The 13,511-nt window shown below is 40.9% G+C and overlaps 1 protein-coding gene across 7 annotated transcripts in view; it reads left to right on the top strand.

Annotated features, from left to right (window-relative positions):
• The window catches only part of TASP1 (taspase 1), a 295,111-nt gene that overhangs the window by 212,318 nt on the left and 69,282 nt on the right, over window positions 1-13,511 (top strand). Inside the window, exon 12 of one of the 7 annotated variants that reach the window (XM_045833626.1) lies at window positions 2,283-2,389. The exons of the other annotated variants lie outside the window; for them this stretch is intronic. Within the exon in view, the coding sequence (XP_045689582.1) occupies window positions 2,283-2,350 (68 nt within the window). The 3' untranslated portion in view covers window positions 2,351-2,389. Of the gene's footprint in view, window positions 1-2,282; window positions 2,390-13,511 lie in introns of those variants that run through there. 7 annotated transcript variants of the gene reach the window in all.

The raw sequence follows: 13,511 nt of genomic DNA, 5'->3' as shown, positions 1-13,511 counted from the left end.
CTTTAGGGCTTAATTCAAGTGTGGTCATGCAAGTGTACTCAGTGGATGTGGGGTTTTTGCGGTGTGTAGAGGTAAAGAATTTCCTCAGACCCACATAGGAGGATCCATGGTGAAATTTATTGATGATGTAAAAAAAGATTCCTGATTTCCCAATGTCTTAACTCTATCTCCCCATGGAAACAGTCCAGTATTGTCTTTAGTAGGCCCAACACAAAAACCAGTGTCCAGAGTTTCTGCCCCATATTAGTGTATAGTCCAGTTGAGCATCCAGCTAGCTTACCATGTGTCTCTAGCTACAGTTTATTAATGTGCTACAGTATTTAGACTCTCTCCTGAAGTTCCCATTGCCATGGGCCATATGACTGCTAGGGCCATATAGCTATGGAGAGAGAACTCATGAACACATGGGGTGAGTGCAGGTCCCAGGCCAGAGAGAGAGAAAGCCTAGTCCTTTTGGAGTCCATGCCATCTGCCCTGCTGGCTGCCAGACCCATGTGGTCACATGCTTCTGGATGAGACACTGCCTGAACAAATGGGGCAAGTGCATCACCAAGTGGGCAAGAGAGAGAAGGAGAGCTTCTTTGTTCCTCTGGGATTATGTTAGCTTGGGCTTTGGATAGCCAGGTGCCTTTTTAAAAGAACCAATCAACTTCCCAAGCTTTTGAGGGCTTTGGATGTGTCTATGTCCCCTAGTTAGACTGGCAGGACTCTATGGTCCATTACCTTTCCCTGTACCCCCCAACAACCCAGTAGTGGAGTGGGGAAAGGAGGGGTATTAATCCCCTTGACAGAGCACAATGCTGTGTTCCCCTTGACAGAGCACAATGCTGGAGTGTGAAGCTGTAGCTTCCTGGCCAGCAAGTTCCCCATGTTCCCCATGTTACTAAGCTCAATGTCTAGTTTCCTTTTCTCCCCTTTTCAATATCTAACTAAACATCGATGATAAAACAAGGACTTATATGCAGGATCATATGAGGCTATTCTCTGGCCCCTTTGTTCCTCTGCTAAAGGGGTCTATCATATAACTAGCAACATGTCAGGGGAGGGTCTAAACTGCATGACCACTGATATGAAAGGCCAGGGGGTCTGAACCACATGACCAGCGATATGCTAGGGGAGGAGAGGTCACCCAGGGGCAAGGTCCCACCCTACAGTTGTCTATTGCTAGGCACCCAGGACTTTCCGCCCTGGTGACCTTCTGTACTTGGCCTATAGTTCCTACTCTGCTCATGCCTTTCTAAGGGCCTACTACAGTATCAATACTGGTTTGTTTGTTTGTTTTTTAAGTAGGAGGGATTATTCAGACCCCCATTTTGGTGGGATTGTCTCATCTCCCTTGCTATGGATGAGCATATGACCTAGCCTAAGCCAATCAGAATAGTCAGCATTCTGGCTATAATGGTTGGTTCAGTGATGAGCATGATACCCAAGAGAGGGTGATCCAAATCCTTTCTTGGGCTTTTCTGCCAAAGCTGTTTTGTGAATTGTAGGATTGACTTATGGACTGTCAGCAGTGTGGATCCAGCCATGTCTGAAATTGGATAAAATCCCCAGAATTTCTAGTTATTTCAGCCTGGCAAATGATCTTTTTTGTATAGAAAAAAAGGCTTGTGTAATTTACATGCTGTCTGCTTTGCATGGAATAGCATATTATGTCATTTATTCTGTCTTTGAGAGGGTAGTGACATGAGAGAAATGTTACCAGACAGCCTCGTGCTGTTCCAGAACAGTCAGTGGGGTTCTGTTGCTCACTGCCTGGAGGCGTAACTCTGGAGACAGAAGTTGGGTGAAAAGGAAAGAGGTTGTTTATTTAAAGGCTATATAGTTTTGGAATGGTGGTAGGTTTCTTCCTCAGGGCTCTGCTCCCTTTAAAATACCCCAGAACAGACAGCCCTGCTACTGTTTGCCAGCTCAAGAATGTGCCTGAAATCCCTTTTCCCACTCCTAAAAGTACCATCCTTTATTAAATGCAGATAACTGTAGTAGGATTATCCAGGTGGCTTGGCAGTTTCCCGGTCACAGTTCAGCTAATGCTGCTGCTTTCTGTGCTAGAGGGATGCAGGGGCTTGGTGCCTACCCACGCAGTCTCCTGGGATTCCTCCAGTCTCAGGAACTCAGGCTCCCTGCGGCCAACCAGGCTATCCAGGGAGGGAAAAGAGATTGCATTTCTTGGCACCTTCCATTTTAAAGACTGGGCCCAGAAATCCCTGTGTGATGGAACATTCATCTTTATAATTGATGCGTGCTAATATCCTCCATATTTGCCTTTTCTCCTCTTCTAGCTGCCGTTTTTCACAAGAGGGCAGAAGTCATCAACTACACATGCTCAGTACAAGCTCCCTTCTGCTGAGTCGCAAGCTGCTCTGTTGCCTGCAGCCATGCATGCTGGCACAGCTGGGCTGGTTTGCCCAGCCTTGTTGCTTTTGTGTATAGTTGCCTTGGGCAGTCTCCCTTCTCCTACCACCCCTCCAATTGAATGGAAGGCAAGCCACTTCTAATCTTCGATTCCACCTTGGGGTGCTCTCCCCATCTCTGCTATTTCCCGGCAATCTGTCATGACCGCTGACCCCTGTGTTACAGAAAGACTACTGAAATAGAAGTCATAGGATAAGTTCAAGTCTCTGTTTTGCCACGTCCTCACTTTTAGGATCTTGGATGATTTATTTCTTTCATTAAAAGTAACTTATTCTGGCTTAACCAACAATTTATTTTCTTTCTTTAAAAACCTCTCTTTAAGAACCACTTCTCATGGCTTAACAAGAGATTAATTTTTACTCTTGCAATAAGATTTCCAGAGGACCTATGCCTCCTCCTCTCCTCTCCTTGGGATGTGACTTTCACCACTTCCTGGGCATCACATTTGCATTTCAAATGGGAAGAGGGAGATGGGTAAAGAGCAAATGGAGTGTGCATGCCACATCAGTCCTCTTTAAAGGACTTTTAAAAAGCCCTTCCAAAAAATAAATAAATAAATAAATAAAAAGCCCTTCCAATAAATAAAAAAAAAGCCCTTCCAAATGACTTCTCTTTGTGGTTTCATTTTCCAGATCTGTGTCCCATGTTCACCTCTGCCTATTGAGAGGCTGAGAAATAGTTTCTTAGTTGAGCATATTGCTGTCCTAACAAAATTAGGCTTCTTTTAATTAGAAAGAAGGAGGAATGGATGCTAGGTAAGCATCTACTGTCTGCTACAGGGGATTGGCTTAGATGATCCATTTGTGGTAGGCAGTTAGACAGAATTGAGCAGAGCAAGGTTGATGGACCAAGTTCAGAAGGTCACCGGAGCAGAAAGCACAGGATGCCTAGCAATGGGCAAAACTGGGAAAACAAGAACTTTACCTCAGGGTAACCTTTCCTCCTCTAGCATATTGCTGGTCATACAGGTTAGATCCCCTTAGAGGAGGAATGAAAAGGGAGACCAGAGAATAGCCCTTAAGCATTAATTCCTGGACATTGATGTTCTGACCTGCCTCAGATACATCTGGGCTTCAATTGTGTTTCAGCTCCAGGCCCAGAAAAGTAGCAAAACCAGATAAGTGATGCCATGGCTGGCCACAGGACCAGCTGCACTGACTAATGACCCTCTGCCCTGGCAGCTACCAGTCAGTGGAAAACATGACCGTGAAAGGACACACCTGGAAAGCTGATTAACATTGAGATCCTCCCCTACAACCTTCCCTAAATTTCCACCTTTAAGAGCCCTTAGGACTTAGGACTTAGGACAGAGGACCCAGCTTGCTTTCCCTTCTGAGAGCTCTCCCAAGCCTTTCTGTTCCCCTCTTCTGTTCCCTGCAAGCTTATTACCTTTACCCTCCTTTTTCCTAAGTTCCAAGGACCCCTTATTTAGCCTCTTTAACTTGTTTTTGAGCCCATTTCTTTTATCATTCACTTCTATATCTGTGACTTTGTAAATAAACTTTCTCTAATGTTTAATTCTGAATTCTTTCCTAGCCAGAACTCAAGTACCAAGGTAGCCAAATCAAGGTCAAGGCTGACTCCTCTGGTCTAACACTTTGTGCTGTTCTCTCTGCCAGCACTAGCTCTAGATGGCCTTTTCAAGTTCTAGAAGTTGTGAACTCTATTTAATAAATTTTGGGATAATTGGTGATCAAGACTTTAATGCTCAGTGCAGCAAAAATAACCTAGATCAGGATTTGGCAAATTATATTCCAAGGTCAAATCCTGGTGCCCATCTGATTTTGAAAATAAAATTTCATTAAAACACAGCCACATTTATCTGTTTACATGCTGTCTATGATGCTTTATATTACAGTGGTAGAACTGAACAGTTGTGACATAGACTGGATGGCCTGCAAAATTGAAAATATTCTATTTTTACTAAGATGTTTGCCAATTTCTGGTTTAGATGATCCAGAAGAGCCCTAATATTTGGGGCCTTTCAAAAAATAAGCATTTATTCATTTATTTCACAAGTATTTGGCCATATGCTACATTTTAGTATTTAGACCAGGCACTGGGGGTATAGCAATGAATAAAACAAAGTCATGTCCTTGTGGAACTTATATTTTATAAAGTCAGGCAGACAATAATGAGTAAAACTTATAGTCTGTCATAAAGAATCTTATTGTAGGAGTTACAGAGAGATGAAGCGGGAGAGATAGATAATAAGTACAGGAGAGGAGCTTGCAGTTTTTGAGCATGGTCAGGGAAGACCTTCCTCAGAAAGTCACATTTAAACAAAAAGCCAGAGGTGAGGGACAGAAGCCATATGGTCAAGGGACAGAAGAACATTCTAGAAAAGCATGTGCAAAGAAGGTAGTAGTGTATCTGGAGAGGGTGAGAAATAGCAGGGAGGCCAGTGTAGCTGGCACAGAGTGAACAAGGGAAAGGATGGTTAGGGATGAGCTCAAAGTGGTAAGGGCCATCATGTAGGGTGTTAAAGGCCACTGTAACATGGGAGCCATGGAGAATCTTGAGATGAGGAATTACATGACCTGACTTAGATTTTAACAGTCATTCTGGCTACAGTGCTGACTATTAATAGATTATGAGCAGGGAGGTTTGGGAGAGTGGAACCTGGGAGACTAGTCTGGATGCTGTTGAATTATATCAGGCAGGTGATAATAGTGACTTGTACTTGGGTATTGGTGGTAGGAGGGAAAGAAGTGGTTGGACTCTGAATAGTTTTTGAAGATAGAGCTAACATGATTTGCCAATCAGTTGACAGAGTCAAAGATGACTTAGCTTTTGACCTGGGCAACTGGAAGAATGAAGTTTCTGTTTATTAATATAAGGAAGCCTACAGGAAGACTTAAGTTTTATGGGAAAGATCAGAGTTTCCAGGAAGTGCTTATTAAATGTGCAAGTACACTTATTAATTAGGCAATTGCAAATTTAGGTCTCTCATTTGGGAGAGGCCTGGGATAAAATAAATTTGAGAACCATGAGTGTGTAGATGGACCATATGAGTTTAGTGGAGGAATGAATGTAAATAAAAGAAGATGTTGAAGGATCCTGGAACATTCCAAAATTAAGGTCAAGTAAATGAAGAGGAACCAGCAATAAGATTTAGTAAGGATAACCATGCTCCTCCTGGATAAAATCTAGGAGCTTGTGAATTCCTGGAAGTAGAGTAAGTGCTTCAAAGAGTGGTCAGCAGGTCAGATGTTGCTGACAAGCAGTTAGGAAGATGAGGACCAGGGTAATGATTGATTATTGACTTTAGCACTCTGTGGAGGTCGTGGGTAACTTTGTAAAGAGGGTTTGGTTGGAGTGATAGGTATAAAAATCCCAGTTCAAGTGGATAGGGGAAGAGAATGAGAGGAAATAAATAGGAGACAGTGAATATAGATGAGTCTTTGAAGGAATCTTTCCATTTTTGCAAGGATGAAGAGATGGGGTTGTAGCTGGAAAAGGAAGTTGTGGTTGTTTTTGTTTTGGTCTATATAGCCAAAAAACAATATGGTTCCCCCCCATCCCCATATAGGAGAAATTAGAGCAAGTCATCTGGGAGAATGATCTAGAAGAGAAACAAATGACTGCTGTGTATTTGGAGAGGGGTACTGTGGGAAATGAATTGCAGTTATGAGGTCTTTGAGTCGGTGAGAAAAAGAGGGACCACACACATGAATCCAGAATATGGGGGTAGGTGGGCAGGGGGTTATGGAGATTCTCTCTGATTGCTTCTGTTTTTCTCAGGGAATTGGGAAGCAAGGTCAACTGCAGGGCTAGGGTGAAGAAGGAGATAAGAGATTTGAGGAGAAAAGAAAGTAAACATCTGTACTTGGGAAATGTACGATTGCTGGGCAGCATCAAGAGCCAACACTGAGGTTAGTGATCATGAATGTAAAGAGTGGTTAGCCATGATAGTGCCATTCTCCAGCCAAATTCAGCTTATGGGTGCAGGCATAGGATGGGATTTAATTATGCTTGACATTTTGCCAGATAGTAAAGTTGCCAAGACTGGGCCAAAGTAGTTGATTGTTTCTGCAGGAAATTAATTGTAATGATGGACCATGGACCTTAGCCCACTTAAGAACCAATGTGAAGACTTGAGGGGGGTTAGCGCCAGGTTGAAGAATGGTTGGGAATGCATACTAGAGGGTGCTCACAGGAAAGTTAGGAGTAGTAGTTAGTAGTAGTAGTGAGGTGCTTGCAAATGAGATCTGTGGAAGAGGTGGAAGTTGCTGGTAATACATGGACTAGGGTATGATAAGGGGAGTGAGTGGCTGACAGGGTAGAGGACAAGATTCTTGGGAGAGAAGAGGTCAAGGAATTGAGAGGTCAGGGGGTTAGAAGTGTAAACTTCATACCTTGAAATCTGTAGGAATTATGACAGAGCATCTGTCAGAGAAACAATGATCTAGTAGCATGAAACTTGAGGAGTGATAGGGAGTGACCTCTGGGGGCCAGTAGATGAACTGCCACACGGACAAGTCTGATGACAAGAAGCTCAAGTCTGGTTCAGGGTATGGGGCAGCCCACTCTAGACACGATATGAGTATTTCATTGTTTCCATAGAAATCATTTATATTAGCATAAATTTCAGACCTTGTACCCCTAATGAGTGTAGAAATGCCAACTGTTTGTTACAATTCAACTGGAAAGAAAAATGCATGGTTCTCTGAACCCACAAGCACTAACATTGTATGTTGGCACATGGACCCGTATGTCCCCAAATTGGCTGTTTTTTGCTGAGTTGAGGCATTAACTGATGTGAACATGAAATAGCCACAGGGCTCAGGAGTCCTGGGATGGCACCCAGCCAGATGGGTACGAAAAGTGAGTGATTCTTCTTTTCTTTAGCCCAGAAGTTGGTGCATAAACTTAAGTATGGAATGAAAAATTTGAATTACTGGCACTCCCCTTTTTCCTTCATGGTGCTCACCATCAAAACAACATTGTTCACTTAACTGTCTGTATAGATCTATTAAAAATGGCTCTAAAGTATGTGTGCTGTTTTGAAATGTTTGGAGTTGAATGCTATTGCTAATGTTAACCTCTTTGGTTGCACACTAGATTAAGGTTTTGTGTGCCACCACTGGCTGGGCTATATTTAGTTGTCTCTCTTGGTGGGTATGCATAATTGAAAACGTGCAAGTGAAAACATCTCTCTATCCCCTTTTCAAATTTAGAATTTTTTATGAGTCTCACAGTAGTGCTTCATTTGATTTCTATATTTCCAACAATTTTGTGGGTGGAGGACCTTTTTGCTCTTTAGTAATTATCCCTCTCTCGGAGACAGGTCCAAAATAGACCTTGCTTATATGGAATTCCCCAGATTTGTAGAGTGACCATTTCAGTGTTTATCTTTGCTTGTTAATATAAAAACTCTTTACATAATTTTGTGTATCTGGATAAATTTGCTAACCTATAGAGTGATATTTTAGCTTTATCCCAGATCATTATTTTTCCTTAGAGTTGCCTGACTTTGGTTGTCTACTGCTCATCCTTCTATAAATTAAAGGTAACTGCCAAATCACTTTGGTCTTTCAATGCTATTGATGTCATATTTATTCCAGTAGAGATACTTTTACAAATGCAAATGAAGGAATAGAATTAAATTTTTTGGTTACTGTTGCTCTCTTTTTGATTGCTCTGTAATAACAACATCTCTCTCTAATAATGTTTATAAATTTTTTTAAAGTCATAGCTCTTATTTTTGCTTATCAGCCAGTCTTTAAGATATTTATGGTTTTATTTATTAGACATAGTAAATGGTTACCTACAGCCCAAGCCTTCTTGGAATGTAGACTATAAAAATCACAGCTAAATCAAACAAGGCAGCTAAAATTCCACAACTACGGTGAAAAAGTACTTCAGGGCTTTATTTAGTACAGAATGACAAGCTGAAAATTAGATCCTGCTCAGCACCCTAAAGTTAACAAATTAGAGCTCTATTGAATTAGGAGAAGATGGGAATTTCAGATATGAACAAGGCCATGATGGACCAACCAAGGGAAAGAAGTTGGAGACTTGAACTAGGGAAACAGTTTCACAGGAAACTGTAGACTTCTTTGTGCCCAGGATTCTTGGATAACTGTCCTGGAGGCACTGTAAGCTGACCTTACATAATGATGACAAGACATGTAAATAACTTTATTAAAATGACAGGTTAAGGTCAGTGACCCCTTACACATGTTCTGGTGTGGTACCTGGACCTTCTGATGGAGAGCAGTGACCCAAATGCTTCTTGGTAGAGCACCTGACATCAGTCCCCAGTGGAATTTCTCCTGGTCTCACTTCTACTGTAAGCAGCATCTGCTGCCCTGTGTAGTCAGTGTGATGCAGTGGGTATGGTCCATTCAGCCATGCTGGGCCACTTTATTGGCCCCAGGGGAAGGGAGGCCACAGGGCACATGGGAGTATCTCTCCATACTCACTGAAGAACTCTCACCTGGACTACCACAGAAGGCTCCTCAGTAGCCTGCCTCTCTCTTCTCTTGACGACTACTCTCAACAGCCCCATCTATTGTACATATAGCAACCTATTCTGATTCCTTTTCTATCCCTTTGGTGATCTTCCCTGTAAAGAGGATAAAATACAAACATTACCTCATGGTCTCTGTGATCCTCATCATGCTCCTCTCTTGCTCATTATACTGGTCTCCTTTGTCTTGTTTTTCTAAATTTCCAGGTTCTGTGACACTTCAGGATGTTGTTGGCATGTCCTGTTTCCTTTGTCTGGAATGATCCTGTTTTTAATTTGATCTGGTTCCTTTCTCCTTATCTTTTAATCAAAATAAAAATGATCCCATCTCAGACAAGCTTGTCAACAGTGGGTTCTGCCTGTCCCCATTCATCTCCATCTCAGCCCCTCCTTTGTTTTCTCTGTGAAACTGTCACAGTTGTAAGTAACATATGTGTATTTGCTTGTTTGGCCATCTGCCCCATCAAAATGTGATCTTTCTGAGAGCTAGAACCATGTCTTGTTACCAACATAATCCCAGAACCCCAAATAGCATCAAATATGTAATTAATAGATACTCAAGTAGTTACAGAGTAAATGAAGGAAAAGCAACAGTGATATCTACACATTGTTATAGCCTTTTAATTTTCATTAACCTAATTTAGGTGTGATAACTCCCAAAAGGAAGTCAAGAGCTCACTGTGGGAGCTCTGGGTCTGGTGACATTTGCTGGACTTTTTCAAAGAATTAAAAATGCTGTTGGAGCTTTGTTAACAAGTCAAGTGCCTAGTTATTATGACCATTGTCATCAATTTGCTAAGCAGAAGATCTTGGAAATGATACTACTTTGTTATCTTTCTGGATTACCAATTACCATCTTTTATAGCTGTCATTTCATCCTTCTCTTCTGCCACAAGATACCTCCAGTCTTTTTCTTCCTTTGTTGTTACCATTCCCGCAAGATGACCAGTTGGGACCCCTGGTTCCTTGCTACTCCCCTCTCGTGTTTTTGGTTTAGTCATTTTGGTCTCTTTCTTATGTCATTTCCCCACCGCATAGGTGTAAACATTCTCTACACTGTTCCTTGGATCTTCAGGCTTTGCTCCTGTCTTTTCTCTTCTTGGCTCCTCTCATTAATTCTTATCTTGTTGATAAGACAAAACTGCCCTCTATGCCAAAACCCAGTTGTCTCCTTTCCCAGTGTTGCCTGTACCAGAACAGCATGCCTAGCCAAGCAGCTTTTTAGCCCTTCCCCAGGTCCATATCATCTAGCAGCTAAGTACATGTCATATTCTGAGCTGTTGCACTTTTTTTTATGACCTTTCTCAAGGTTCACCTTGTCCAAATAGTCAAGAGCTGTGACTGCTCATTCTACTGCTTGCTTAGTGCCATGATAAAAATCCAAGTTTAGCCCTGGCTAGTGTGGCTCAGTGGATTGAGTACCAGCCAGCAAACCAAAGTCACTGGTTGGATTCCCAGTCAGGGCACATGCCTGAGTTGCAGGCCAAGTTAGGCCCCCAGTAGGGGGCACACAAGAGGCAACAACACATTGATGTTTCTCTCCCTCTGTTTTTCCTTCCTTTCTTCTCTCTCTAAAAATAAGTTAAGTAAAATTAAAAAAAAAAAACGAGTCCAAGTTCAACACACATCCAAGGGCAGATTTCCCCTTTGCTCCACCTTCAGGCCTTTTCCTAATAAAGTGAATTTACCCTTATTAAGTCCTAAAATACTTAACACAGGTGCACTATTTGGGGTATTTATTTATTCATCTAACAAATATTTATTGATCATCTTTTGTGTGTCATACACTATTCTAGGTGGTAGGTGGTGAGTAAGACATTGAAATTGTCCATACATTCTAGTGGACACATGTACGTGTTTGTAATACATGTATAGTATAAGTACTTGTATATATATAATTAAATATGTTATTATTCACTGTTATATAAGTAAAATGTATCTTGCCAACAGGGTTTTAAGTTTGTCAGAAACTTTTCTTTTTTAGACTTTGCATACCACACTGCTTGGGAAAATGCTGAGTACAGAACAGGTATTCAGTAAGTTCAGTGACTTCATTAAAAATGAAGAAAAGAAAGTGAAATACATAAGGAAGTACATTCAAGTGAGATACAGTATCTCACATATTATTGCATTGGTACATTGTCTAATTGCAGAGTAGCCCTCCAGCATTAATGGATGTCTCTCTGTTGCAGGTTCAGGATGTAACTCACTAGATATGGATATCAAACAGCTTCATTTAAAGTTCACATTGTAAACAGTGTAGTGTTTATAGAATTCAAGTTGTAATTTCAAGCACTGATAGATAATAATATTCGAACATAATAATTAACTGTATATCCTCTCAATATAGTAACGAATGTAAAAAATATTGAAACAACCCCATTTGCTAAGGAAATACCCTCCAGTGTGTCTCTTCCACATTCAATCCTTCACTTCTGATGTTCCTGGTCACCAGATGTCAGAGGGTTTTCCTATACCAAGCAATTCTCTGTTTCTCTAGATATCAGTTGGGTGTGCTACAATTTAACTCAGTTGTGACACTATTTACTTGGAGATAAGCATCATATCTCACAGGTTAAGGGCTCAGTCCCAAAAGACTGTCTCCACTCCAGGTGCCAGTTACAAAATCAGGCTGTCACCTGTTCTTTTGACCTACATCTATAAATTGGAAATCCTTATGGTGGTCTTCTTGAGTTCAAGTAATTTGTTAGAGTGGCTCACAGAACTCAGGAAAACAGTTTACTTACTAGATTACTGATTTATTGTAAAAGAATAACTCAGGAACAACCAGATGAAAAGAGATGTATAACGCAGATTATGTGGGAAAGGGCTCAGAGCTTCCATGCCTCTTCTGGGCTTGCTGTTCTCCTAGTACCTCCATGTGTACCAACCCAGAGCTCTTCGAACCCTGTCCTTTCTTTTTTAAATTAAATTTATTGGGTGACATTGGTTGATAACATTATACAGGTTTCAGGTGTACATTTCTATGATACATAATCTATATATTGCTTTGTGTGCCTACCACCAAAAGTCAAATCATCTTCTGTCACCATATGTTTGGTCCCCTTTACCCTTTGCTAATCCCTTAACCTCTTTCCCTTTGGAAACCATCATACCATTTCCTGTGTCTATGTATTTCTATGGAGGCTTCATTACATAGACACAGTTGATTAAATCATTGGCCATTGGTGATTAATTCAACATCTAATCCCTCTCCCTACCCTGAGATCTAAGGTGGGGGTCTGTAAGTTCCTGCCTTCTATCACATGATTGATTTTCCTGACAACCAGCCCTAATTCTTAAGTTACCTAGGGGCTTTCCAAAAGTCACTTCATTTATATAAACTCAGGTGTGGTTGAAAGGAACTTGCTGTGAATAACAAAAGACATCCATTTCACTTTTGTTGCCCTGGACCTATTTCAGGAATTGGGAACAAAGTTAAATATTATAACAGAAGTATGAATCTTGAGAATATTATGCTAAATGAGATAAGTTGCATGGAAAAAGTCAAGAACCATATGATTTCAGTCATATGAGGGCTATAAAACTGAAAGCAACAAATAAACAAGAAAAACAAATTCATAGACACAGACAGCAAACAGTATGGTGGTTACCAGTGGGAAAGGGGGACAGGAGAGGTAGTAAAGAGTAAAGGGAGGTTAGATATTTGAATGATAAATTACACAATGCAAATATAGAGATGTATTATAGAATTGTATGCTTGAAATGTACATAATTTATTAACCAATGTCACTGCAAAAAAATGTAATTACAATTAAAAAAAAAGATAAATCAGTTTAAAAAACCCAAAAACCAGATGAACAAAAAAGATGCTTCTCTAGCTCTCTTAACTAATTATGAGGGTTTTAGGAGCCATGTGCCAGGTACTGTGGATTAGGATCAAAATGCATATTTCTTGTTATGTCACAATAGCATACCATTTTATCAGGCTTTCCAGACAGAGACTATGTGAAGCCATTTTGCCATTTATTTACTCAAAAGCAAAGTAGTTGCTACATTAAACTGACTCTAAGTTTGAATTTAAAACATGATAGGAAGCCTCCGTGTCATGTGCTTCTGCACAGTCGATAAGCAGAATCTGACCTTACACAGTAAAAGTAAAAGAAGTTTGTGCATAGGGCACCATGGCCTATGTGAAGAAACAGCTGGAGAGGGGAAACCTCAGCAGCAACGAGCTGCTGAAAACCGTAAGCAGCAACAGGTGAGCTAGTTTTTAGCGTCTGGGATCCTTGAGGGCCTCTGTGCAGTGACTGGTGAAGACAGTCCAGTGCAGGCCAAGGTGTTTGTCTGCATTATTTGATCATATTGACTTTGTTTACCAAGTTAAGCTAGAAAATACCAGCATAGTTCTCCTGAAGCACGTGGCATTTCTCACACATACTGGTGCCTTCGACTTTATTGAAAATGCTGTAAGATATTTAGCACAAATGGAATCTAGAATTCAATGAGCAAAAACTTATCCACCCAGAATAGTTTTTTTTGATGTTTCAAACACTTAAATATACTTATGATTGGTTAGTTGACTTAGAAATCCAGTGTTTTCACCTCACTCACAACTTGCCATCCAAACCCTTTTTGCTTGATTTTGCTTTTGTCCTGT

Source organism: Phyllostomus hastatus, unplaced genomic scaffold (assembly GCF_019186645.2).
Source record: "Phyllostomus hastatus isolate PE091 unplaced genomic scaffold, TTU_PhHast_1.1 phas_contig_17, whole genome shotgun sequence".
Taxonomy (NCBI): Eukaryota; Metazoa; Chordata; class Mammalia; order Chiroptera; family Phyllostomidae; genus Phyllostomus; species Phyllostomus hastatus.
Note: the sequence above shows the minus strand (reverse complement) of the source record. Positions and strands in the feature narration are given on the sequence as shown.